At 47.0% G+C, this 26,235-nt stretch overlaps 1 protein-coding gene across 1 annotated transcript; it reads right to left on the bottom strand.

Moving 5' to 3' along the window:
* Positions 1-20,248: 20,248 nt before the first annotated feature.
* Positions 20,249-25,720, bottom strand: MEX3B (mex-3 RNA binding family member B). The gene is made up of 2 exons (XM_082388512.1): positions 24,083-25,720; positions 20,249-23,250 (listed from the first exon to the last, which is right to left on the bottom strand). Exons 1-2 carry the CDS (start codon positions 24,360-24,362, stop codon positions 21,803-21,805), a joined length of 1,728 nt encoding a protein of 575 aa, XP_082244638.1. The 5' UTR covers positions 24,363-25,720; the 3' UTR covers positions 20,249-21,802.
* Positions 25,721-26,235: the final 515 nt, after the last annotated feature.

The following is a 26,235-nucleotide window of genomic DNA, read 5'->3' as shown; positions in this document are numbered from 1 at the left end:
GACGGGGAGCCTCGAAAAACAGGACAAAACGTTCCACTTGGTTGATTTCTCTTCCAAAGTTGAAGAGCTTTATCCTCAGTCTCATCTTAGGAGCAGGGGATTCCTTGTCTTCCTTCCAAGGCTCCTGTTTTTTTGCATCCTGTCCAGCTGTTTTTCCAGCTTGTGCAGCTGCTGTCTCTGCTCACCCAACTGCTTTTGCAGGACTGGACATGTTTCTTTCTTTGCCTTCTCTTATCTCTTGGCATCAGGCCAAGCAACAGAAGCCACTAATAGTAACCAGCTACTCCAGCGGGGGTCACCGCCCGGAGCCTTTCTTTCTCCTCTATCTATCCCAGGAACAAGTTCTGCTATTTCAGATTCTATCTTATCTTCAAGGGTCCCATTGGAACTTCCAGGGGTCCTGCGCTAGTGTTGCTTATTGGAGAACAAACGCTGCCCTCTCCTGTAAGCTAGGTATGGAGGAAGGGGATCCTCAGTGGTTAAAAACATGTTCCCTGCTTTCCGTTCAATTGGCTCCTCCCGTAGGGTCCTCCACTGCTTCTCTGATGCCCCCCAGGTCCAGTTTTTTGGCCTTAAGAAAGACCCACCTCAGCTACCCACTGCCCTTTCCTGGGGAGGATCTTTGTTTGGAGGATCCAGCCGAGAATATTTTTCCTCTTCCATAGTGGAAATCCCCATGAGGTCTCTGGATCCCCCTCCTTGTCTATAACGTAGGGCAAATTCTCAAGCAGAGGCAATTCGACCCCCCAAGGAATATTTGGCAATGTCTGAAGACATTTTTGATTGTCGCACAAGGGTGAAGGGTTGCTGCTGGCCTCTAGTGGGTAGAGGTCAAGCACGCTGGTAAACATCCCACGATGCATAAGACAGCTCCCTCAACAAAGATTACCTGTCTCGAAATGTCAGTGGTGGGGAGGTTGAGAAACCTTGCCCTGAGGGTTTTGGTCTCAAGGGATCCATGAGGTTCTCTCCAGCCTGGCAGTCTATGAAATCCCATCAATTTTGTCCCACTCCCACCCCAGAGGCTTTCTGTACCCTCATTTCAAGTTCTGGGTCCCAAGTACTTGGGGAATATCCAATTAGTGTGTGATTTCAAACAGACTAATAATAGTAATACCTAATGACAAACTTGTATTCAACCTAAAGAAAGCCTGCCTTGTTTGTATATATTGTGGCACATTTTGTGCATTTTGTGTTTGTAGAGTACTTATCAGTTTAATTTGTTTTTAATTCCAGCATTTGTTTGTTGACTGTTGGATGAAGCTGTCCATCAGAACTTGGAAAAATCTTTTTACTAAACCTTCAAAATGCAGTTTTGTGTCAATAGAGGAATATGTGATTTTCTTTATTAACATTCTAGTTTAAGTAGGAGAAATATTGACCTCTTTAAAGGTAAGGCATTTTACATCAGCAAATATATTTAAGGAAGGGGAAAAAAATCTTATATTTCTGTTAAGGCTTTTACAAGATTTCCTGATACAGAGGTGTTCTTTCCCCTTGACAATGTTCCAGTAGGTTATCTATAGACTTGAAAGTAATGAAATTGCCTCTCTCTAAACATTTGCCTCTCAAGTCAAAGTTCTTGAATTCAGATTAACCTCTAGAGTGAAGTCAAATAATTGACATCTACTGTGTCTGAAATCTTTGAAGTCAGAAGCCAATTCCTCAGTCAAAAGCAGGGCCCAGGGAACTCAAAGGGAAGAAGAGTTTGTGAAAGTTTCTTTGTGTGATTGTGGTGTGTGAGGAGGGCAGGGCTGTGGCAGGAAGTGGGGTATCTGTCAGGAAGGGCAAAGAAAGAGGTAAGGAAAGCATCTGGAAGAGTGAACGGGCAAGAGAAAGACAAGGGGCAAAGAGGAGCGTCAGGAGCAGGCATGGGACAGAAAAATGAGAGGATGGAGAAAGGAAAGGGGGATAACAGACGACAGCAGGGATGAGGGGCCAGGAAAGATGTGCAAAGAGTGAAACGTGGCAGGGTCCCAATGTTGAACAAGAAATTCCACATTCTTGAGTTAGGCAAAGCAAACTTTTTTAAATAAGAAAAATTGGAATTTCTTCCTTGCCAGTTCCTTGATCCCTGAGTGTAGGGTAGATGGGAAGGACAGAGAAGGGTAGAGGGACAGAAGGCAGGGTGGGAGGGCCCCGGCCTCAAAAATACAGCATCATCAGGGCTCTGGGTTTTGTCTGAAGTGCCATACACTCTTTCCCCACCCAACTCCCATGATCTTCTGGTTTCCTTTTGAACTCACATTGAGGTCAGACCCATTCAGTCCCTGAGCGCTTCTTAATCCAGGGATCCAGTGCTGCCAGCTTGCCCCCCGGCCACCTATACTCTGACTCTCAGAACCTCTTTCCCTTCTTGTTCAGCCCAGGCATTTTCTCTGAGACACTCCATCTCTGCCCCCACCCCCACCCCCAAGCACCATCCGTCAAGAGCTCTCTTTCCCTCTTAGAGTGGCAAGAAATAAGTTTCACAAGCCCTTCACTCACTGGTAAATTTCTGATTCTTCTTGGCACATGACCTTTGAGGATTCTTTGTTGGGCCACAGGACTCGTGTCAGAGTAAATCCCTGACAAGGGTTTCCTGCCCCAGACCCCAGGCAGTTCAATCATCCCTGACGGCTTCCTTCATCCTGGAATTTCATCTTGGAACTGGATGACTCATTGCCAGATCAGCAAGGAGGACCTCATCTCCAGTGGAAGGCAGGCACATTCCCTGGCATAAGGTAGCTACCTAATTGCTGTAGATTTCACAGGTGGTAACCTGAGAAAATGTCTCAGTGTGTGTGTGTGTATGTATGAACGTGTGTGTGTGTGTGTTGGGGCGTGCTTTCTTGATACTATGGTAGCTTTTAGAACCTGGAGAAATAGATGGCCCACTTACTAAGCAAAGAGGACATGGCTGAGTTACTTTAGCAAACAATAGAGGAAGGGAAAAAAAAAAGATCAGGTCAGTGGGCATGCTGGAATGGATATATTATGAGGCCAATAGACCCACTAGAGGATTATGTTCCATGGGTGGGCCCAGTGGACCCGCCGTGCACCAAGGCCACCAGAAAAGAGCTGGCCAGGGGGGCACCAACAACACTAAGCAACGCATTGGTATCTCTCTTCTGCAGGATGGAGCTGGCTATAGGTAAGATACTCACAAAGCTGGGCAGGTTAATAGCAATCTGTATGATGGGGCCCCAGAACAATAGAGGCAGTGCTTCACTCCCAGAAGCCAAGAGGGCACAATGACCGCACATCAGAGGAGCACCCATGGGGAGCTGTGGAGTTTGCTTATAGAGCACAGTGCCCTGAGGAGCAAAAGAGACAACCAGCCAACAAGGGAACTGCTTAACATCTACAGTCAGAAGAAGGCATGTACGAATGAGAGTAGGAGGCTGATGGAAATCACCCCACCAGGAAGAATCCATTATGGAAGAGACAGTGGACAACCAACTAGACAAAATGACTTGGCCAGTTGGCTTTAGCCAGCCTTTGTCATCAGCTACCCCAGAACTTGCAAAATGAGCCCATAAATGGAGAGATGGAGGCTATGCATGGGCCCAACAACATGGACTCCCACCACCATGGCCAATCTAGCCACTGCCACCTCTGCTTGTCCAACCAGCATCAATGGAGGTCAATACTGGGCCTTGGAAATGGCCCTATTCCTTGAGAACAACAGGCCACAGAGTGGCAAGTTGACTATTTTGAGCCCCTCCATCCTCTCTCTAGGCTTCAGGTCCCATACCCTGTCCCCAGACTGGTCTCTGCCAAACTCAGACAGATCCTCTTAAACTATCTGGCTGGTGACCTCAGCCTTAACTCTGACTTTGGCAAATTCCTAGCCCTTGCAGTCTTAGCTCCTGAAGTAGTCCTACTGCTATTTGTCTAATATTTACTGCCCCCTCCCTCAACTTTATCCTTTATCTTTACCAGAAAAATGAAGATTTCATTCAAGGTAACATGGGGTCCAGCTAAAAATATTTGATTTCCCAACCACAGGAACGGTTCTGGCCAATGAGAGGTAGTCCCTTAATGAAAAGGCAAAGGTGCACCAGGAACATGCCTTTTTATGGTCTTCTTCACCCTTTCACCCCGTTTTCATGCTGGAACCACAGACAAGAGGCCTGAGGGTGCAGCAGCTGTCTTGTGACCCTGAGGCATTAAACACGTAACAGATGACACAGCAGAAAGATGGAAAGAGCTGTGATTCTTGGTAGTGTCTCCGAGCCACCAGACAAGTACTGATCGGCTTACTCTGGGGCTCCCTGTATGTAAATCCACTCAAATTCTGCTTAAGCCACTATAGGAAGTGTTATGGATTGAATTTCAACATATGAAAAAAAAACATATGTTGTGGTCCTAGCCCCCAGGACCTCAGAATGTGACCTTCTCTGGAGATAGGGTCCTTAACAGAAGTAATCAAGTAAAAATGAGGTCATTAAGGTAGGCCCTAATCCAATACGACAGGGGTCCTTATTAAACGAGGAGATTTGAAGATAGAGACAGATACACAGAGAGGGAAGATGATGTGAAGAGATCATATAAAGATGGCCATCTACAAATCAAAGTAGCCAAAAGGAGATCCTTTCCTCAGAGCCCTCAGAAGGAAACCAACCCCGCTGACACCTTGCTTTCTGCTTCTCACCTCCAGAACTGAAAGACAATACATTCCTGCTGTTGAAGCCATTCAGTGTGGTATTTTGTCAGCCCCAGCAAACAGATACAGGAGGGTTTTCTGTTATTTGAAACAGGATGCCTGCCTATACGATATGCCCACACAGTCCCCCATCTCCGCCTCTTCTCCCACACTCACCCTACCTATGACTTCAACCATCATCTGACATAATCCAACATTTGGAAAAATCTGACTTAAGATGACTGTTCAGTGAGCTGTGGGGATAACCAGTAAATTGTATTTAAACTTAATGAGCCATTAAGAACAACTGAACCGCCAGAGAGATTCTCAGAGCTCTTAGCAAAAGCCAAGAGTCGAGTTCCTCCCACTCACAGAGGGCCCATCACTTTCTGAAAAGCATCAACTTGTGTACAGACTGCCTGTGGCCACAAGGTCCTATCACAGACTTGTTTCAATAAGATAAGGTCACACTATGACTTGTTTTTGTATTCTGACTGTCCTGGGCTCTAAAATCTGCCTGTTTCTCCATTTTGAGAAGCTTCTAAGTTTGATTGATTCATTTTGGACATTAGTCTGGATGCAGGAGTATCAGTATTCTGACCATTAAGGAAGGATTAATTGGGCTGCCCTGGAAGGGACTTCATTCTAGTTTCCAAATTTGATGTATGGCCTGGTTCCTCCCAGAACGTGGAGACCTGGATTGTGCTTCACTCTCTTATAGTGAGCTACTTGGCAGCCCCAAAGTTACGAAGCAAAGGGCAAGATATTGAGGCAATATGTTCAACATGCCAGCCCTGCTACGATTTCCTCTATCCCAAACGTCTTATAAATGCTTGAGTGAAATTTGAGGCGTTCTTTCTCCCTAAATGGGAAATACAGACTGGAGGTTTTCATTCATTTTGATCTCTTCTTTGCAGTGGAATTGCTGGAATCTAGCTGGCACTTAGTTCTAAATATATATGAATGAAGACTGAGCTCTTGAAATTAAACTTTTATGACAATAACACATTGATGTACATGCTCATACAAACAGAAGATTTGAAACACTGTTACTAATAATAAATGGATCATAAAAGCTTCCTAGTAACAAATGTTTTGTCTTGGATATTTAATTAACACAAGCTGGATCCAGCGTAAGATACATTGTTTAGCAAATTCTAATGGTTACTACTAAAAGAGTGCATTTCTTTATTTCTGTGTGTCATTTAAATATAGTTAGCAATTTTTTTTCTTCTCAGATCAATCATTTAGTGAGTCTGGCGGTCAAATGTATTCCCATTACGTGCCTTACGGCTTACTATGCTATTGTATATGTAGTATTGTATGTAAATCTGCTTACAGGTTACACTGTGAGTTCTTATAATAAAGTGCCTCAGACAGAGGCCAAGTTTTAGAAGCTACATTTCTATACTTCTTAAATATCTTCAACCTTTATGTAATAAGTGCTCAGAAACACAAGATTCTTCCGCTTTTATTCACTGCAGTAAATTCAAAGTTGATGACAAATGTTTAACCTTAACCGTTGTAGAATTTCTAAACAATTTCAAAAATGATTAAATAAATGAACCCTCTGAAATGTAATCATCCCCATAAACAGAAATTTTGTCCCTGTCACCTATTAGTATCAATATGTGTATAAAGCAACAATGGAGATTTTCAGATCATCTCTGAAAATTGTATATTCATTGGTTAAAACAATTATGTAAAAACCACACCCATGAGAAGCCTGGAAAAAATTCTTAAGCTACACATGTACACACACACACACACACCATTTTGAAATAAGCGGGCACACTGAGGCTCTCTCTTGATAGTCACTTCTTTATATGCCTGTCATGTCTTTGCTTCTAAATGCATCGTTTGCCTAAGGATATGGAAATAGACTTTTTAATAGACATAATCAAGATAAACCTAGCACAAATTGTTTCAAGTTGTATAGAAACCCTGGGCCCCAATTCTCCTATTGAAGAGCAGTTCTTTTTTTCTTTGAAGTCATCCTCAACAGATAGAGTTCCTCCCCAGGTCCTCACCTGATTCTCAGGTGAGCCTGTGGGTAGAGGTGAGGAAGGTTTGCTTTCTTAACATGGTCAGGATATTACTAGGTATAAAAGTTTCTTTTCCCCGGACGAGCTTTTTTCCTATCCACCTTCCCCTTGTGGGAAGGAAGTCTGTGATAAACAGGAATATATAAAGAGGGCTCTGACTTCGAATAGTCAAATTCATAGGGACAGAAAGTAGAACGGTGGTTGCCAGGACCTGGGGGAAGGGAGGTAATGGGGAGTTATTTATTGTTTCCTGGATATAGAGTTTCAGTTTGAGATGATGTAAAGGTTCTGGAGATATATGATGGTGGTGGTTGCACAACAAGGTGAATGTACTTAATGCCACTGAATTTGTACACTTGCATGTGTGTGTGTGTGTGTGTGTGTGTGTGTGTGTGTATGCACACAATGGAATATTACTTGGCCATAATAAAGAATAAAATTTTGCCATTTGCAACAACGTAGATGGACTGGAGGGTATTATACTTAGAGAAATAAGTCAGACAGAGAAAGACAAGTATGTTATCACTTATATTTGGAATCTAGAAAAAATAAAAGCAAATGAATACATATAACAAAGCAGAAACAGACTCACAGATACAGAGAACAAACTAGTGGTTACCAGTGGGGGAGGGGTGGGGAGAGGCAAGATAGGGGTAGGGGATTAAGAGGTACAAATTACTATGTATAAAATAAATGAGCTGCAAAGATATATTGTACCTTTTAAAAGTCAGATTCTTAGGTTCTAACCCAGACCTATTGCACCAGGTTTTCAGTGGAGACAAAAACCAAGAATCTGTATTTTACATGTTCCCCCAGGTGATTCTTACACACAGTAAACTTTGAGAGCCACTGTATCAGGTAAATATAAGCCCAAGGCAGTAAGCTTCAACTCCCAGATGATGAAGTTAATTTTCTCTACTTTTAGATTATGATCTAAAGGATAAGGTTAAAGCAGTAGTTCTCCAGCAGGGGTGATATTTCCCCCGGTGATATTGGGCAATGTTTGGACATATTTTGGGTTGTCATATTTAGGAGTATGCTACTGGTATCTAGTGGGTATAGGCTAGGGCTGCTACAAAAAAAAAAAGTGGTTAAAATGGTAAGTTTGTGTTAAGTATATTTTAACCACAGTTTTTTTTAAGTTAAACGAAAAAAGAAGGGCCTGTTAGTCAAATAACATCTAGACATTGTACTATGAGAAACTGCCAATATTAGAAAGATTTGTCTTGTAGATGCTCCTCTCTGTTGACACAGAAAGGCTTACACTCTCTCCCACAGTACACCGTCTCAATATGCCTCCTGCCACGGGGGGTAGGGGGTAAGGGGTTAGAACTTTGAAGACTTTGCACCCACTCTCTAGGATGGAGTTGGGACCCTCATAGGAGGACCATATAGAGAATATCAAGAGGATCGTGGCAGTGAAGGAAGAGGGAGGAAGATAAGAAAGTGGAAGGGAAGCTGCACACCCATCAGAGGTAACCTCTGTATGAATTGGAAGGAGAGTCCATGAGAAAAGTCAAGAAATACTCCACCATACGTGCACCCCCATGTTCACTGCAGTGCTAGTCACAATAACCAAGATGTGAAACGACCAGGGTGTCTGTCAATAGGTGAGCAGATTTTAAAATGTGGTGTATATTTTAAAATGTGGTATTTTAAAATGGAACACTATTCAGCCTGCAAAAAAAAAGAAGGAAATCCTGCCATTTGGGACAACATGGGTGGGCCTGGAGGACATTATGCTAAATGAAAAAATCCAGTCACAGAAGGACAAATACGGCATGATCTCACTTATATGTGCAGTCTGAAATAGTCAAACTCATAGAAGCAGAGAGGAGGACAAAGGTGATCAGGGGCTGGGGGCAAGGGGGAGCGGGAGGGAGAGGGGGAGGTCAAAGGGTATAAAATTTCAGTTACATAAGATAAATAACTTTTGGAGATGAGGGAGGCAGGAAGAAACTTTGGGAAGTGATGGGTATGTCTATGGCCTTAAGGGTGATGATGATTTCCCAGGTGTCTACTGATCCCCAAACTCATTGAATTAAATACACTAAATTTGTACATAAACATGTATGGGAATGCATACATTAAATGTGTACAGCTTTTCATGTCAATCATGCCTCAATAAAGTGGTTTTTTAAAAAGTGCTCCGCGGCCTCTTCTGGATTTCCAATCTATTTATGGTTTCTACTCCACTCTCCACTGCTCTCCAACAAGTCCCCTTAGGGATTTGGAAGAAGACCTGGACCCTACAGACAACTTCTTCAGCTGGCCCAAAGCCAATCTTCATGACAGAGCCTCTGCTTGGAAAGCGGGTCCAGTCCTCACCAACCTCCACATCCAGCCACTCACCAAAGCTGGCCACACACCTGGCAGCAAGTGTGATGCCGCCCTCCTGGTTTGTGTCAGGACTCACTCCAGCATGGGCCAGTGTGATTAGGCCACCAAGAAGGTGAATGCTTCCCAAGGCCACGCGAATGGAAGGAGGTGGCCCTGCTCTGCTCCTATCTGTCCACACCTAGAGTACAATTGTCCAGTTGTGAGCTACTGGAGCTTAAGGTAAATGCGCCCACAGCGCATCTTTTTTTTTTTTTTTTTAACATCTTTATTGGAGTATAATTGCTTTACAATGGTGTGTTAGTTTCTGCTTTATAACAAAGTGAATCAGTTATACGTATACATATGTTCCCATATCTCTTCCCTCTTGCGTCTCCCTCCCTCCCACCCTCCCTATCCCACCCCTCTAGGTGGTCACAAAGCACTGAGCGCGTCATTTACAGAAAAGTTAAAGCCCCTGAGCTACGTAGCATGGAAGCAAGAAAATTCGAGGTCTCACGGGTCAGTGCCTTCAAATCACTGACGAGTTGTCAAGTAAAAGAATAACATGACTTGATCCATAAAATGAAAGCTGCCCGGTGGAGTTTCAGCTTTTGACTCCGGGCAAGGACCAGCTTTCTCACAGTTAGACCTGCCCAAAGGCACAAGAGTGATGATTTTCCAGACAGAGAATGACAAATGCTGTATGATTTCACTTGTATGTGGTATCTAAAGAAAAATAAATAAATAAACAAAGGTAACAAAACAGAAAGAGTCATAGATTCAGAGAACAAACAGGTAGTTGCCAGAGGGGAAGCGGATGGGGGGAGGAGGGAAATGGGTGAGGTAGATTAAGAGGTATAAACTTTCAGTTACAAAATAAGTGAGTCACAAGTATGAAATGTAGAGTATGGGGACTATAGTCATTAATTGTGTAATTTCTTTGGACAGTGATAGATGACAACTAGACTTATTTTGAAACGTATAGAAATATTGAAGCACTCTGTTGTACACCAGGAACTAACATAGTATTGTAGGTCAATTATACTCCAAAAACAAGCAAACAAACAAACAAACTCATAGAAAAAGAGATCATACCTATGATCCCAGATGAGGGGGGTGAGAGCGAGTGGAAATTGGATGAAAGCAGTCAAAAGGTACCAACTTCCAGTTATAAAATAAATAAGTACTAAGGATGTAATGTACAACATGATAAAGATAATTAACACTGCTGTACACTATATACAAAAGTTTTTAAGAGAATAAATCCTAAGAATTCACATAACAAGGAAAATATATTTTTTTCTATTTCTTTAAGGTTGTATCTCTATGAAATGATGGATGTTCACTAAACTTATTATGGTCATCATTTCATGATGTATGAAAGTCAAATCATTATGCCATATACCTTAAATTTATACAGTGCTGTAGGTCAATTACATCTCAATAAAACTGAGCTATAAAAAAAAGAGTGATGACTTCCCAAACTCTTCAAGAAAACGGTGGTTCCAGCATTGGTGGAGGTGCTGTTTGAACTAGATTATATTTAAACTCCCTTCTTGTGCTAAGATTCGCTAAGCCACGAAGCACCTCATTTCATTCCCCTCCTTCCTAATCCAACTGCTATCTCCTGGGTCCAGGCCCTCACCATCTCATCTTGGGTCACTGACAATTTTGCAGGGAATCAATCCTGCCTACCACCAGCAACTTCCTCTTCCTAAAATATCACATTCTTTCAGGTGCTGCTCTGTTCCAAGGCCCATTCCCAACCCCGTCAAATGTTCATGATTCTTTCTACCTTTCAAATTTTTGATAAGCTTCCTCCACCCCAGTGCGGTCATAAACTTTGCTCCAGGTAGACCTTTCTTTTCTCTATTTTACCAGGCTTCCACTTGGATCTTTACTAAAAAAATAAATAAATAAATAAAACAACACATTTCCTAGGCAGAGGGAATGGTTCAGGCAGAGGCATAAATATGTAGAAACACAAGACATATTCAGGAAATATAAGCAAAAGCGTTTGCTCTAAAATTCCATGACATTCCATTTAGTCATCACCTCAAACATCTCGTTCCTCTCTTTTTAATAATGGTGTTCTAGCCACTGAGACTTAAATCCCCAAATCTCCCCGTCCATCCTCACTCTCCAGAGATGCCCTCTGCCACCTCACACTGTCAATTCTGTTAGGTTGAACCACATGAAATTGTGATTAATGTAGATCACAATGGTCTAATATCAGCAATTTCACATGATTCAACCTAATACTTTTTCAAGGCCCTCACAACTCTCTCCTCTTCTCTCATCATCCCAGATACTCGGCTACCTCGTGCCTCACCATCTACCTCCTGGATCATGGCCATGGCTCCTCACCAGGCTGCCCACGCCAGCCTGTTCTGGCCTTTTCCCAGCCCATCTGGCTCACTATGAAAACAATGTCCCTTGATGCCTGCAAGACACACCCCAAAACCCCCAGTCAAGCTTTCCAGGCTCTCTACGACCTCATCTGACCTGCTTTTGCAATCTTACCCTCTACTCTTCTGTTCACCTGGAACCGTCAGTGGAAGGGGCCTTATGCCCACCACATCCAGAGATTCCCAAACCTGGCTACACATCAGAATCTCAGGGGGAACTTTTACTTCATCAGCCTGTCAATCAATCAATCATTCTAGCCTTACATTCATTTATACATGGGTTTACCATGCCTAGCACGTTAAAAAAACTGTTCTAATGAACAAACTTTAATTCTAGAGAATTTCTAGGTTCACACCAACATTGAGGAAAGTACAGAGCTCCCACCTCTCCCCCGATGCCCCCACCCACCCTGTCACACACACAGCCTCATCCACCATCAGTGTGGTACATTTGTTCCAATCAATGAACCAACATTGATGCATCATTATCAACTACAGAAAATATTTTGAATAGGTAACATACAAAATTTCTTTAAAGATCCAAACACCACAAAAGGATATACAATGACAAGTAGGTCTCTCTCCAGCCCCTGACCCCGACCCCCAGTCTCCCTCTCCAGAAGTCCATTCCATGTATATACAATTATACTTGTAGGTAAGTCTCCATATACAATCTTAATACAAGTGTAGCATACTGTATGTACTCTAATGTACCTTAACGTTTTCCTCTTAAGAATGCATATTGGGGCTTCCCTGGTGGCGCAGTGGTTGAGAATCTGCCTGCCAATGCACGGGACATGGGTTCGAGCCCTGGTCTGGGAAGATCCCACATGCCGCGGAGCGACTAGGCCCGTGAGCCACAATTGCTGAGCCTGCGCGTCTGGAGCCTGTGCTCCCAACAAGAGAAGCCGCGATAGTGAGAGGCCCGCGCACCGCGATGAAGAGTGGCCCCCACTTGCCGCAACTAGAGAAAGCCCTGGCACAGAAACGAAGACCCAACACAGCCATAAATAAATAAATAAATAAATAAATAAATAAATAAATAAATGAATAAAAATTTAAAAAAAAAAGAATGCATAATGTTCAATATCAACACAAATCAATCTGCTTAATCCTTTTTAACAGCACTCTGCAGAGTTGTCTAAAGTCTAGTATTTATATCTTTAACTAACCATCCCCTATTGAAGGAATAGAGGGAGCTTTTTAAACTGCAGATTTCCAGGCCTCATCCCAAATGTACTGAATAAGAATTCCAAAAGGTGGACCCAGGAAGTTCTATTTCATATACATTTTCCAGGTTACTCTCATGTAGGCATCTCAAGGGACTAATATGCCAAGAAAATTGGAGATGGAAGATGTATAGTGATTTCCCCGAAGGCTCAGAGCAAAGGCAGAGTTAACAGAACAACAGCGGTGCTCCCTGAATAGGAAGTGTGGATGAATGAACAGATCTGGGAGGTACACCATAAAAGTGTGGCTGTGATAAGTAACCCCAAATATCATAGTCCTTTTTATCAAGAGATTTTAAGTGATCATTTTCTTGCTGTACAGTTCACTGATGTTGAAGTGCCTTCTGAGTCATCGGAGGAATATTAAGGCGTCGTCGTCATGGTTTTTAATGAGAAGTGTGTTTTACTGGCCTCTGAGTCCATGGGTGGTAGGTTTGGATATTTTCAGTAAGCAGTCTATTAAATTTACTCATAACTCATTGGAGTCACTTTGGGCTCTTCTGTAAAAGCAGGAGTCTTCTGTATGTCTGCACAGGGCATGGTTAAAAGGAACTAGGTTTCCAGAAATCTCTAGTCTCCACTTCACCAAAGACTGCCTGTTGGGCAAAACATTTAAGCTCAGTTTCTTGGGCTGTAAAATGAGGATAATAATGATAGCCATATTATTCACTGCTTCACGGGGTGTCTGTGAGATGATTCATATGAAAGCATTTTGAAAAGTGTAATGTCTCCTATACAAAATAAAATAATAGCATTGTATTAAAGATAAGATGTCCATCAAAATGTTCAGACGTAGAAGATCTGGCCCAGACACAATCGACAAACACCCCTCATGCTTCCAATTCTAAATTTTTTAAATTATTTTTGACCTATGAAAGTAATATAATCACATAGTAAAAAAATCCAAAGGTCATGAGGATATTAAGTGAAAAAATAATAATAGCAAACATAAGGACTGATAGACAGAGATAGAGAGCACATACCATAAGCCATGCATTATCCTAAATGCTCCTCAGAGCGACCCTTTGAGGTATGCTACTGTTATTATCCCCATTTCATAGATGATAAAAGTGAGGCACAGAGACGTTTAGTAACTTTCCCGAGATACACAGCTAGGAAATGGCAGAGCCAGTTTTCTGTTATCACCCCCAAATACCAGCCTTATTCTCCAAGGATGACCACTGTTTTAACAGTTAATTGCATAACTGTATTAATTTTCTATTTGTGCATAACAAATTGCCCTAAAACTTAGGGGCTTAAAGCAAAAAACATTTATTATTTCACTGTTTCTGTGGGTCTGGAATCAGGGTTTGGCTTAGCCAGGTATTTCTGACTCAATGTCTCTTAGGAGGCAGTCAAGATGTTGGCCAGGGCTGCAGTCTTATCTGAAGATTCAACTTGGAGAGGATCTGTTTCCAAGTTCATTCACATGGTTGTTGATGGGTGTCAATTCCTCACAGGCTATTGGACTGAGACTCTCAGTTTCTCGTGGCCAAGGGTCCCCCTCAGTTTCTCAGCACATGGACCTCCCCACAGGGTTGCCTCAGGTCATGGCACGTGGATTCATCCAGTGTGAGAGATCTGAGACCACACCCAAGAAGCCAGTCTTTTTATTTTTTTTAATTAGTTAATTTTCTTTTTTTTTTTTGGCCACATGCGCTGCTTGCAGGATCTTAGTTCCCCAACCAGGGATAGAACCCGCACCTTGCAGTGGAAGCACAGAATCCTAACCACTGGACCAACAGGGAATTCTCAAGCCCAAGCTTTTTATAACCTAATTTCTGAAGTGATATCCCATCACTTCTGCCATATTCTGTTCACTAGAAGCAAGTCACAAAGGCCAACCCACACTCAAGGGGTGAGGGTTACACAAGAGCGTGAACACCAGGAGGGCAGGGGATCTTTGCAGGCCATCTTTTTTTTTTTTTTTAATTTATTTATTTATTTTTGGTTGCATTGGGTCTTTGTTGCTGCACACGGGCTTTCTCTAGCTGCAGCGAGCGGGGGCCACGCCTCGTTGCGGTGCACAGGCTTCTCATTGCGGTGGCCTCTCTTGTTGCGGAGCACGGGCTCCAGGAGCACGGGCTTCAGTAGTTGTGGCACGTGGGCCCAGCAGTTGTGGCTCGCAGGGTCTAGAGCGCAGGCTCAGTAGTTGTGGCACACGGGCCTAGTTGCTCTGCAGCATGTGGGATCCTCCCGGACCAGGGCTCGAACCCGTGTCCCCTGCATTGGCAGGCGGATTCTTAACCACTGTGCCACCAGGGAAGCCCCTGCAGGCCATCTTAAAGACTGCCTATCATGATAGCCTTCTAAAAATTGTCCATGCATATAAAACTTCTTTTCCACATCACTGATTATTAGAGAAATGCAAATCAAAACTACAATGAGGTATCACCTCACACCAGTTAGAATGGGCATCATCAGAAAATCTACAAACAACAAATGCTGGAGAGGGTGTGGAGAAAAGGAAACCCTCTTGCACTGTTGGTGGGAATGTAAATTGATACAGTCACTATGGAGAACAGTATGGAGGTTCCTTAAAAAACTAAAAATAGAATTACCATATGACCCAGCAATCCCACTACTGGGCATATACCCTGAGAAAACCATAATTCAAAAAGAGTCATGTACCACGATGTTCACTGCAGCTCTATTTACAATAGCCATGTCATGGAAGCAACCTAAATGCCCATCGACAGGCGAATGGATAAAGAAGATGTGGCACATATATAGAATGGAATATTACTCAGCCATAAAAAGGAACGAAATTGGGTCCTTTGTAGAGACGTGGCTGGATCTAGAGACTGTCATACAGAGTGAAGTAAATCAGAAAATGAAAAACAAATATCGTATATTAACGCATATATGTGGAACCTAGAAAAATGGTACAGATGAACTGGTTTGCAGGGCAGAAATTGAGACACAGATGTAGAGAACAAACGTATGGACACCAAGGGGGGAAAGTGGCGGGGGGGTGTGGGCTGTGGTGTGATGAATTGGGCGATTGGGATTGACATGTATACACTGATGTGTATAAAATGGATGACTAATAAGAATAAAAAATAAATAAATAATTAAAATCATCTTTAAAAAAAAAAAAAAAAACTTCTTTTCCAAAAAGCATATCCTTTGCATGTGCCTTCACCGACATCAAGGGGATCCTCCTGTTTATTATGACATGTAGAATTCCATTGGGTGGAAGTTGCATAACTTAATAAACCAGTCCCCGATTGACGGGAATGCAGTTTTTTTTCAAGTAAAACACCATTTTTACTAGTTTTCCTAATGTGTATCGAGCACACCTGTGGGCAAGGCTCTGTGCCGGGCGTTGGGGGCACAGAGATGGAAAGAAGAGACCCCTGCCCTCAAGGCATCCTCAGCCTAGTGGAGAGAAAAGACAAGGAGACAAACAATTGTGAAGGCCCCAGCAGATGTCACTGTGGTAAGAGGTACAAGGTGTTGTGTAAGCCCCAAAGAGGGACTAAGCATGTCTGATAATTCCAGAAGGAAGTAAACGCTTCCTCTTTCCACAGAGGAGCAAACTAAGTCACAAACCTGCCATTTTTCTCACCCATATCTTCCATGAAAACATGTGCTCTCACTGGAACCAGCACCAAAGACTTATGGGGTGTGCAGCTTCCATAATGTCATTTTTAGACCATGCCCAGATCCTACAACGTCTAAGAAATGCCCTAGAAAATGAAGTCAATGTGAAAGAGAAAGAAAGAAACAAACAAACAAAGAGCCCGGAATTCTGGAAACCAAACAACTGACTACATTTCACTTTTCAGTCAGGGTTTTGGCATCTTTTAGTCACTATCTAAATTAGTTCATGTGATGCTTTTATGGAGTTTTCTTTTTTTTAGAGAGAATTCTGCACTCATTTTACCCTCATCGAATGCTCATTTATTTTGTCTACCTGGAAAGACTATACTATAGAATTAGCTTAATGTTCATTGTTCAGTTGGTCACAAAACAGTCAAGAGATGACAAGCCTTTAGAATACATGTCGCAGAAATACCCCTGTGCTCATAAGGTACTAGTCATGCTTTAGGTTCTCAGCCGAGTTGTTGTGAGTCCTGAAGTCGTTATAGCAACTGGACCCTGCTCCAGTTTCAGGTCAATTACACTTAGCATTAAGAAAGGACCATCATTCCCACGGTTGAGTATTTTGTGCTGAATGAGTGCTTGCTTTTTCTGAAAATGTCTCTTGTAAAAAACATTTTTCTCAAGTGGTAAAGATAGGAGGATAGGATTTATTGATGCTCAAGTTGGAATCCTAGGTCCAGTGCTTACGGACCATGTGACCTGGGGTAAGTCATTTAACTTCCCTCCAACTCACTTTCCTTATCTTTGAAATGGACTTATTCATACCTACCCCATGGGGTTGGATTAATGTAAAACCCTTAGCACAGTTCCTGGTTCAGAGTGAGGGCTCATTGAACTATAGCAATCATCACTGACATCCAGTGGACCAGTGTAAGGGATGCTTAATTCTCACTCACTTCCCACTTCCTGGAAAACAGGTTGGTCTTAATAGTGGGGGGGAGAGAGATGTTAGCTCTTTATCGCCAGTCAGGTTTTGACTGGGTCAGGGGACAGAGGAAGGCAAAAGGGGGACAGGATTCAGCACTAGAAAGTCCCCTGCTGCCCAGCCAGGGAGGGAGTGATTCCCTTAAGGTGAGAAAGAGTGAGTGTAGCCAATACAAATCCCATCTCTCCCCAAGTTGCCTTGCCCCCCATAAAGCTTCAAGGACAATTACTACCAGCATCACCCTGGCCAGCAGGCTCAAAACCCCCTTGAGATGGAGCAAATTTGTTCATATTTCTTGGAAAGATAAGGCTTAAGAGATAAAAGCTCTGGATCTCTTAGTGCCTGATAGTCACTGACAATAATAGAGCTTTTCCCAAGAGCCAATGTTGGTAGGACTACATTTTGAGTGTGTTTTACTACAAATACGCACAGTAAAATCTCAATGGTTTCTCCCTTCCAGTTGTAGAAAGGATCACAGGAGACAATCGAAAAGAAAGCGCTTTGAACATTCCATGCAAACATTATTATTGACTGAGTGCAATCTACCACTCTTTGGTGAAGAAAAATGATTTCCTTAATGTTGACCTCCCGTGCTCACACATCAGCCTTGGCTTCCCCTGCAATATTCCTGATATCGCTAGAGCTACCCTGGGTAGTGGGCAATCCCAGAGCACCACCGAGGGCCAACCTCTGTGCATTTAAATGTCAGAACAATATCACCAATTTCAAGACAGTGAAAAGACAACAGGGAAGATCCATTTTCTTTGTCTACATCAGGGTTTCTCACCCCGGGCTAGATGATTCTTTGTTGTGCTTTGCAGGATGTTTAACAGCACCCCTGGCTGTTACCCACTAGATGCCAGTAGCACTACCCCACGTTGTCATAACCCAAAATGTCTCCAGAGATTGTCAAATCAGGGGTGAGGGGGTTTGCAAAATCACCCCCAGTTGAGAACCAGTAGTCCACGTAAAGAAAGGAAACATGGACCAATAATTCGGGGCAGAGATGTCTGTTAGCTGATATTTTGTTGCTGCAGAAAGACGGATTTCAGATGGGTAGCAGAAAGTAGAAAGGGAAACTGTTAGTAGTTGCAGGGCATAAAAGTGGTACCTCTCATCTCTGCAGCTGGAGAACCTCCACAGCAAGTGACCACCTCCACAGTTGTCATTTGCGGGACCTGGGGGATGGGACAAAAAGCCTGCCTTGGATCAAAAGTTAATGTCATCTAATGCCACTAGCATGTGTCCACATCCTCTGCTGGTGACAAGGGCCTGCCCTGCAGAGGAAACCAATAGTGAAAAGCTCTCTCTCCTCTCAAGAATCCTGGTTTTATTAATATATTCCAAAACTTCATGTCAACAAAGGGGACCTCTCACCGCAAAGAAATACAAGCCATCCAAGGGCGTGTCAGTAGCCTCGAAACCTGATTTTTTTTTTCTCATTTTCTAAAGTAGCATATGGACCGCAAAAAATCTCAGTGAGCAAGAGCCCATGTGAAATTCAACCAGTCAAGGCTTTGATTTTTCCTCGCCTTCTCTGGAATCATTCTGCTAAAGCAGCAAAGCAAAGCTGCATAACTAAAGAAATAAGTGCAAAAAGACTCTTGGTTCTGTTCTAGGCATTTCGGAACAGCTGAAAGAAAGGGGGGATTGGACTGTAATATTGCTCCTTGCCAGGCCTCAGCTAACCTCCAGTCCTTGAGGGAGCAAAAATGGGGGGTAAACACTGCCTGGAAACTTTCCAGAGTTGAAGATGATGCCAGAAATTTCCCAAGCAGGGCCACTCCTTTCTCTCCTCCCACCCCAAAGGCCTGTCTCCTGCCTTTGCACAGAATCATTCACACCAAACAAATCAGGAGCTATGACGTAAGCAGTGACTAAATTTCCGGACAAATAAAAATGAATACAGGGCTTCCCTCGTGGCGCAGTGGTTGAGAATCTGCCTGCCAATGCAGGGGACGCGGGTTGGAGCCCTGGTCTGGGAAGATCCCACATGCCACGGAGCAGCTGGACCCGTGAGCCACAACTACTGAGCCTGCGTGTCTGGAGCCTGTGCTCCACAACAAGAGAGGCCGTGATAGTGAGAGGCCCGTGCACCGTGATGAAGAGTGGCCCCCGCTCGCCGCAGCTAGAGAAAGCCCTTGCACAGAAACGAAGCCCCAACACAGCCAAGAATAAATAAATAATTTTTTAAAAGAAAATGAATACAAAGGGGAAAAGAGGAACAGCCAATGTTTGTTATAGCCTACTCTTTGGACTCACCTGCTAAATGTTACCCATCAGCAAAGGTTAAAGTAAAAGGCTGCCACATTCCAGGCAGACACCATTCTCCAGGGGCAGCTCAGCTCAGCCTGGAAGTAGGCTGGCAATTCAGCGGCATGGTCTGGTCATTCCTAAATACTCTCCAGAAGGCAGAGTTCCTGTCAAGTGAAAGCATGCAGGCTCCATCCCTTGACAAAGCCCCACAGCCAGGGAGCAGGTGCAGCCTGCCAAAAACAAACAAAAACTTCTCCCGAACAACAACAACAACAAACAGTTAACACCCGCAGCCTGTCAACACCAGTTAGCCTGCCTGACGAGCAGAAGCCTATTAAGACCAGTGCTCAAATCTAGCCCGGTCCTCTACAAGCAGAAACTGGCATCTCTGGGCTTCCCCCAAGGAAGTGACCTTCAGTGGAAATTCACCACAGCAAGCACAGCCCTCAGGGTCCCTATACTCTTGAGGGCCCTTGCTGGGTGGGATTGACTTTCCTAGGCCCTAGGCGCTTTTGCTCCTTCCTCCATAATAATATTATTCAAATTTATTTTTGATATAACTTTCAGTACTTTGATACCTTGTTTTCTTAATGTGTTGTTAGGCAAAATTGAATAGGTTTTTGTGGGCCTGAAAATTAAGACATTGTCTTTGAACGTTTTCATTTCCTTTGCTTTATTTTCTTCTAATTTTAAGAGAAATTAAACCTTTTCCTGGGACCCTAAAAGAATCACAGATCCTAGGCACCATGCCCACAATGTCTAATAAGGAAGCTCTGATTTGGTAGATAACTTGCAATTAACAAAAAAAAATACTGTTACCCACCGCCTAACCATCCAACCAAACACAACCTTGGCCTCTTTTGAAAGTCCACTCTATTGATAAAATACTGACATAATACGCCTGGAAGTTGTATCTTTCAATTTGTCACTTAAGAGTGATTCCTTATAAAGGTAGACTCCAAGAAGCTTAAAAAAAAAAAAAAATCAAGTTACCACACAAGATAGATTTTCTTCAATATTTTATTTATATAGAAATACTTAAAAAATGAAGTAGCACCATTACTTAAGTTTTACCTTTATTATGTAGAACTTTAAATGTCAGAAAAATAAAACTCTTGATACAATTTCAAATCTTGTCTCAGCAAATATAATATTAGTATTTGACCATGAGGTTAAAGGCCCTTTATCATAAAATAAAATATACTTTGTTTTTTTAAACTTTGCTCAGTAAAGTACATTTAAGCTCAAGTAACATCACCTACATATACATAAACAAGTGGTAAACAAATGTATTAAAATAGAAATACTAAAACTATAGTGGTGCAACAGAATTTTTGTAACTTGCACTGAATTCTATTTATACAAATGTTAGAAAGCATCAACAGTTCCTTTTGACATGTTTATACATTTCCGTTTTTTTGTAATAATATAGAATAAAATATGCTTTATATCACTGAATAGAAAATATGCTGGGTGAAGCAGATCTAGAAGATTTGTCTGAACCTATAAAATCTCCATCCCAACAGAATACTGTTCAAAACATTACACATTTTATGGTTTGTAATTCCGTCACAATTGTGTGATTATTAAAATAATACAGTGTTCTTTGCCATAAGGCCATACTAAAATAAAAAGATTTAACCCAGCTACAAAAAAGTTCACTGAACTTAAATTAAAATACTTGTAAACATCTTTGCAATATGAAATATAATTTTTCAAGTCAAAAAAGAATAAAATACTTCAATCTGTATTAATGCAATTTCTCTTTAAAACTTTTAAACGTTTTTTAATATATAAGAGATATGTTACAGTTTCTTTAACTTTAATAAAGCTGCAGTATCCTGGTTTCACAGGAACTCCTGGCCCTTCCACGAACATTCAAAAAGGATCCACTGTGTTCTATAATAAGCATCGTAGGAACCCAGCCACAAAGGGGAACACACTAAAACAGTCCACACATCCCATAGCACTATTATTATCATCTTCATCATAATAATTATTGTTCATTTTTTCCTACTTTAAGAAAATGGAAAACTTGTGGGGTTTTCTTCTTTTGGAAGCTTCCTATTAAGTACAGTGTAAAAACTATCATTACTAGAATGTCGCCGTTCCTATTATTTATAGAGCATGCATTTAAGGTGGTTCGGAGGTTTCCCAGGCTACAGTACTCTTGATGCAGATATCCTGGCAAGTTCCTTTGTTTAAAAATTTAAATTTAAAAAATGAGCGGATACTACAGCTTTCCAAGCTCCTCTTCGGATCTCAGAGTGTGAGCAGGGAGGCGGGGAGGAGAAGGTGGGGCACCAAGGAGGCAAAGAGGCGCTGGGGAGTGAGGATGGAGGAAAGCGGGTTCTCCATCCCCCGCGTGGTGCGCGCCGCCGCCTTCAAGAAAAGATGCGGATGGCCTGAGTGACCGCGGTGTGGCAGACCGGGCATTCAGGCTCACTCTTCTCACAGATGCGGTTGGCGCACTCCATGCAAAAGAGGTTGTGGCCGCAGGGCACCAGGGCGGCGATTACTTCGCTCTCAAAGCACACGGAGCAGTCACGGCTGCCCTTACGCCGCAACCCAGAGGAGGAGGATGAAGAGCTGGAGGAGGAGCTGGACGAGGACGAGGAGCCGGATGTGTCCGACGGCTGCAGGCCTGGCAGCTGCGCCCCCAGGCCGTTGGCATAGGCGGCGTAGGCCAGGCCCCCTCCGCCCGGGTCGCTGCGCACCCGGCGAGCCAGGTGGTGCTCGCCCGCCCCCGGAGCCATGTGCAAGGGCGGGGACAAACGGGGGCAGCTGGTGCCCGGGTGCAGCCGGCGGTGCACCAGCAGCCCCAGGTTGGCGTTGGAGGGCGCGCTGGCGCCGCCCCCGGGAAAGACCACAGAGGAAGACGAAGCAGACGAAGATGCAGAGGAAGAGCAGGAAGAGGACACGGGAGCTGCAGGTCCGCCTCCCGGGGACCTCTCAAACTGGGCCCAGAGAAGTGGAGCCCCAGGCGGTGGGGCGGGAGCCGGGTCGAAGGTGGGCTGTAGCTCAGGACAGCCGTCAGGGGAAGGCACAGAAGCTTCCCCCGCCGTGTAGGTGTATCCATTGCCATTGTTGTTGTTTCCGTTGTGAGCAAAGCTGAGCGCGGGGCTGGGGGGACTATAGTCCGCCAGGCGTGGGGTGGCAGCTGCACTGCCGCTGGTCCCCCCGCCGAAGTAAGAGTCTGTGGAGGCGCTGCCAAGCGAGCTGGAGCTGTCGTTGCGATAGCTAGAGAAGGGCTTGCGGCCCGGAGTGGGCGTGATGCTGGGGGTGGGCTTGCTCCAGAGGCTGCCTGGGCCGGACCCGCCGGACCCATGATGCAGATCAAAGCCCACATCCGTGCCATTGGCGTGGAAGTCGTTCTCATCTGTGAGCTCAATGATGCCGCCAGTGCGCAGGGCGATGTGCGCCTCGATCTCCTCGCGAGCTCGGTCCACGTTCTCAGGCATGCCGGTCACCTCGAACACCGGCTCCTTGTCGCGGCTGGGCGTCACGATGTACGTGTGCGTCTGCTGCTGGATGCGCTTGATCGTGGCGCCCTTGGGCCCCACCACGAGCCCCACCACGCGGTAGGGCACCCGCACCTGGATGGTGGTCTGCCCCGGCAGGTTAGGCGGCCCGGGCACTGCGCCGTTGAGCGCCGTGTTCTTATTTCGCGAGGCGCGGATCATGGAGAAGTGCTCGGCGGCAGAGATGATCTCCCTCCGAGCCATGGCCACATCCTCCTTCCTGCCCGTCACAACAAAGACAGGCTCCTCCCCACGAACCGGGGTCTTGATATAAGTGTTGGTCTTCGCCCGCAGCGCTTTGATTTTACAACCTGGGAGCCAGAGTGCAGGGGAGGGAGTGGGAGAGAGAGACAGACACGCCCATTACCCCGGGGTAACCGCGGAGACCTGGGACTGCCCGCGTACGGGGCAGCGGGAAGGCAGAACGCGCGATGGGCGGAAAGGGGGCGGCTCCCTCACAGACCCCGGGCCGCTCCACGGGCTGGGAAGCGGGTTCCACCCGCGAGGCGCTCGAGGAACAGTCCGTTGGCTGCCCAGCCCTCCCCCAGTGACTGCAGTCGTCCCGAGCCAAACCCGAGAATCCCAGAAAAAGTCAGCTGGGGAGATGCCGCTGGGATCCAGCGGGACGCGCCGCCGTCCGCCCTGAAGACGCGGCAAGGGGATTCGGGGAAGGCGACCGAAGGCCGAGATCCTCCAGCGCGGGGGGGACTGGTGGGAATGGGGGGCAGTCCCGGGACCCATTGTTCCTCCTCTGGGCTCCATTCCGCTTTGCAGAAATCCAGAATCCTCCTCCCATCCGATGCTTACTCCTCCTCCTCCCCCCTCCCAAAGGACCGATCAAAGGCCCCCTCCCCCAAGCATCTTATATTTAAATTCTATTTCCCGGGTTGGGCTGGGTGGGGGGCGCTAGGGGAGAAGGCAGTGATTTTCGCAGGAGAAAGTGCATCCTGCCGTGGCCGCGGCGTGGCTCTGGGAGACAGCCTGCCTGCACTTTCTTTGTCTGGGGCGCCGGCCCTTCGCGCGGCTCTTCCTCCCTCCCCAAGGCTCCCCGGCGCCGCGGATCTCGATTCCTCTCCCGCCTTCCCCGCGGGGCGGTGGCCCGAAACCCTCTCACCTCCAGCTGCCCATCCCTGCCGGACCCACCTTGCCGCCCCACGATCTCGGCGACATGCTCGGAACTGGGCACCGGCACGCACTCGGTCATGTTCACGCTCTTCTTCCTCGGCTCGCTGTCGTACAGAGACGCGCCCTCGTCACTGTCCAGCCCCAGCAGGGAGAGCTGGTCGAGCGCGAGCTGCAGGGCTCTTTGGTCATCCAGGGTCTCTCCCCCGCCGCTGCCGCCGCCGCCGCCTCCCCCTCCGCCGCCTCCCCCGCCGCCGCCGCTGCCGTTGCGCTCCAGGTCTGCAAACAGCGAGCTGGGCATCGCTCGGCCGTGCGCACCGCGCCCCGCCGGCCCTCTGCTCGGCGGCGAGAAACTGCGGCCACAAAGGCAGCCGGGAAGCGAGTGGTCAGGGGAGGAGAGGCCGGCCGGCTGCAGAGGGCTCCGTTGCTCCTTTCTCGGCGCCGGGAAGAGTGGGTCGCTCCTTGCGGTCCGCGCCGGGCAGTGGCTGCGGGAGCCCCCGCCTGGGTCCCCACCCCAGATCTGCTGGCGGGTGGGGTGGGGGCAGAGCTCGAGCGGCGGCCGCGCGTGCCCCCCAAGTGCCCGGCTGGCTGGCCACAATGCCGAGCGAGAAGCGAGCAGGCGAGCGACAGCAGCGTTTCTTTAAGGAGCCCCTCCCCGGCTCCTCCACTCCCTCCCGCCCGCCCGCCCGCCAGCCCTCACTCAGCGCTTTTTCCTCCTCTCCTCCCCGCCTCTTGACTGAGCCTCTGCAGCCAGACGGCTCCAGAGGGGGACGAGGGAGGCGCAACGTCACCGGCGGGAGCTGACTCTACAATGCTACTGACACTATCGCTGGGGGAGGCGATTGGCGCGCGCCGGGCCGGGGGCGGGCGGAGGCCGCAGGCTGAGCGAGCGGAGAGCGAGCGCCCCCCCACCGCCGCGCTCGCCGCAGCCCGCCCCGTCCTCCTCCCGGCCGCGCCCCTCCCCCGCCGCCGCTAACGCCTCTCTTTGTTGTCTAATGCGGGACCGGCAGGCTCGGGACACTTGCCTGCACCTATCAACCGAGGACGGTCACTGTCTCCAGGTCTCCTCCCTCTCCAGATTAAGAAAAGGAAACGCGCCCAACTCTGATGCCAGGGGCCCGGCTCTAAGAGACTGGTCCTTAGAAAGTCCCGTTAGTGTCCCCCAAATAAACCACCCCTAGAACCACAGATGCCACTGGAAGAAGCGTCTATTGTCTGCCCAAAAGGCGGTCCGAGCCCTCGGACCCGAAAGGCATGTCTCGAGGTCCTGGTGCGCACTGGCAAAGTGGCCCCCGGCGCGGGCTGCCCACCTGCACAGGAGCGCAGGAGACACAAAGGCAAACGCCCGGCCGCATCGCCGCTCGTGCGCGCGCGCGCCCGCAATTCTGTCCCCTTGGGCAACACTTCGCCCAACTGGCCCTGAAACTGCGGATCAGAAAGCCAGAAACCGGTTGCAGCGCGGACCTGGCCGGCCCCGCCTCCGGCGACCTCCGGAACGCACCGCGCTGGGGTCCTGCACATGCCACGCGCGCCAGCTGAGACCCCGCGGGCGCTGATACGCGCACGAGCGCCGCGCCTGCACCGCTGGGACGCCGGCCATACCTCCAGCGGGCGGTGCGGGCGTGCGCGCCCGCTGCTCTCAGGTCCCTCCCCGCCCCACGGTCGGGCCTGCGCAGTGCGCGCGAGGAGCGGGCGGGCCCTTTAAGGAGGGCGCGGCGGAGCGCGCCGGCCCCTCCCGCAGTCCCGCCCAAACGGGAGGTGTGCGCTCGCCTCCCGGCCGCTCTTTGTGCGTTTCTCGGGGTGGGGGTGGCGTCGGAGGGAGGGTGCGACGGGACCGGCCGGCAGGGACGGCGAGCTGCGCCCCCTCCCGGATCTCCTGAGAGCCGCCTCCGAGCGCTAGGGAGAAGAAAGGAGGCTTTGAGGGGCGGGCCGGAACGGGGCCCGCCGCCCGCCGGGCCCGCCACTCGATCCCTCTCCGCCCGAGTCCCCCTCCGCCGCCGACCCGGGCGGATGCCCCCGGGTCCCGGCGCGCGCTCCCCTCCCTTGTTCCGGGCGCCGCCTGGCTCGCCGGGCCCCCTGCGCCTGGCCGGGGCCGTTCCGCAGAGCGGCCGGGGCCGCGGTTCGCGGAGTCGGCCAACGCTGGTGCAGCGGCACTCCTGCTGAGGACAATGAGG

The sequence above is a fragment of the Balaenoptera borealis genome (genome assembly GCF_965194805.1).
Source record: "Balaenoptera borealis genome assembly, chromosome: 3".
NCBI classification, from domain to species: Eukaryota; Metazoa; Chordata; class Mammalia; order Artiodactyla; family Balaenopteridae; genus Balaenoptera; species Balaenoptera borealis.
Note: the sequence above shows the minus strand (reverse complement) of the source record. Positions and strands in the feature narration are given on the sequence as shown.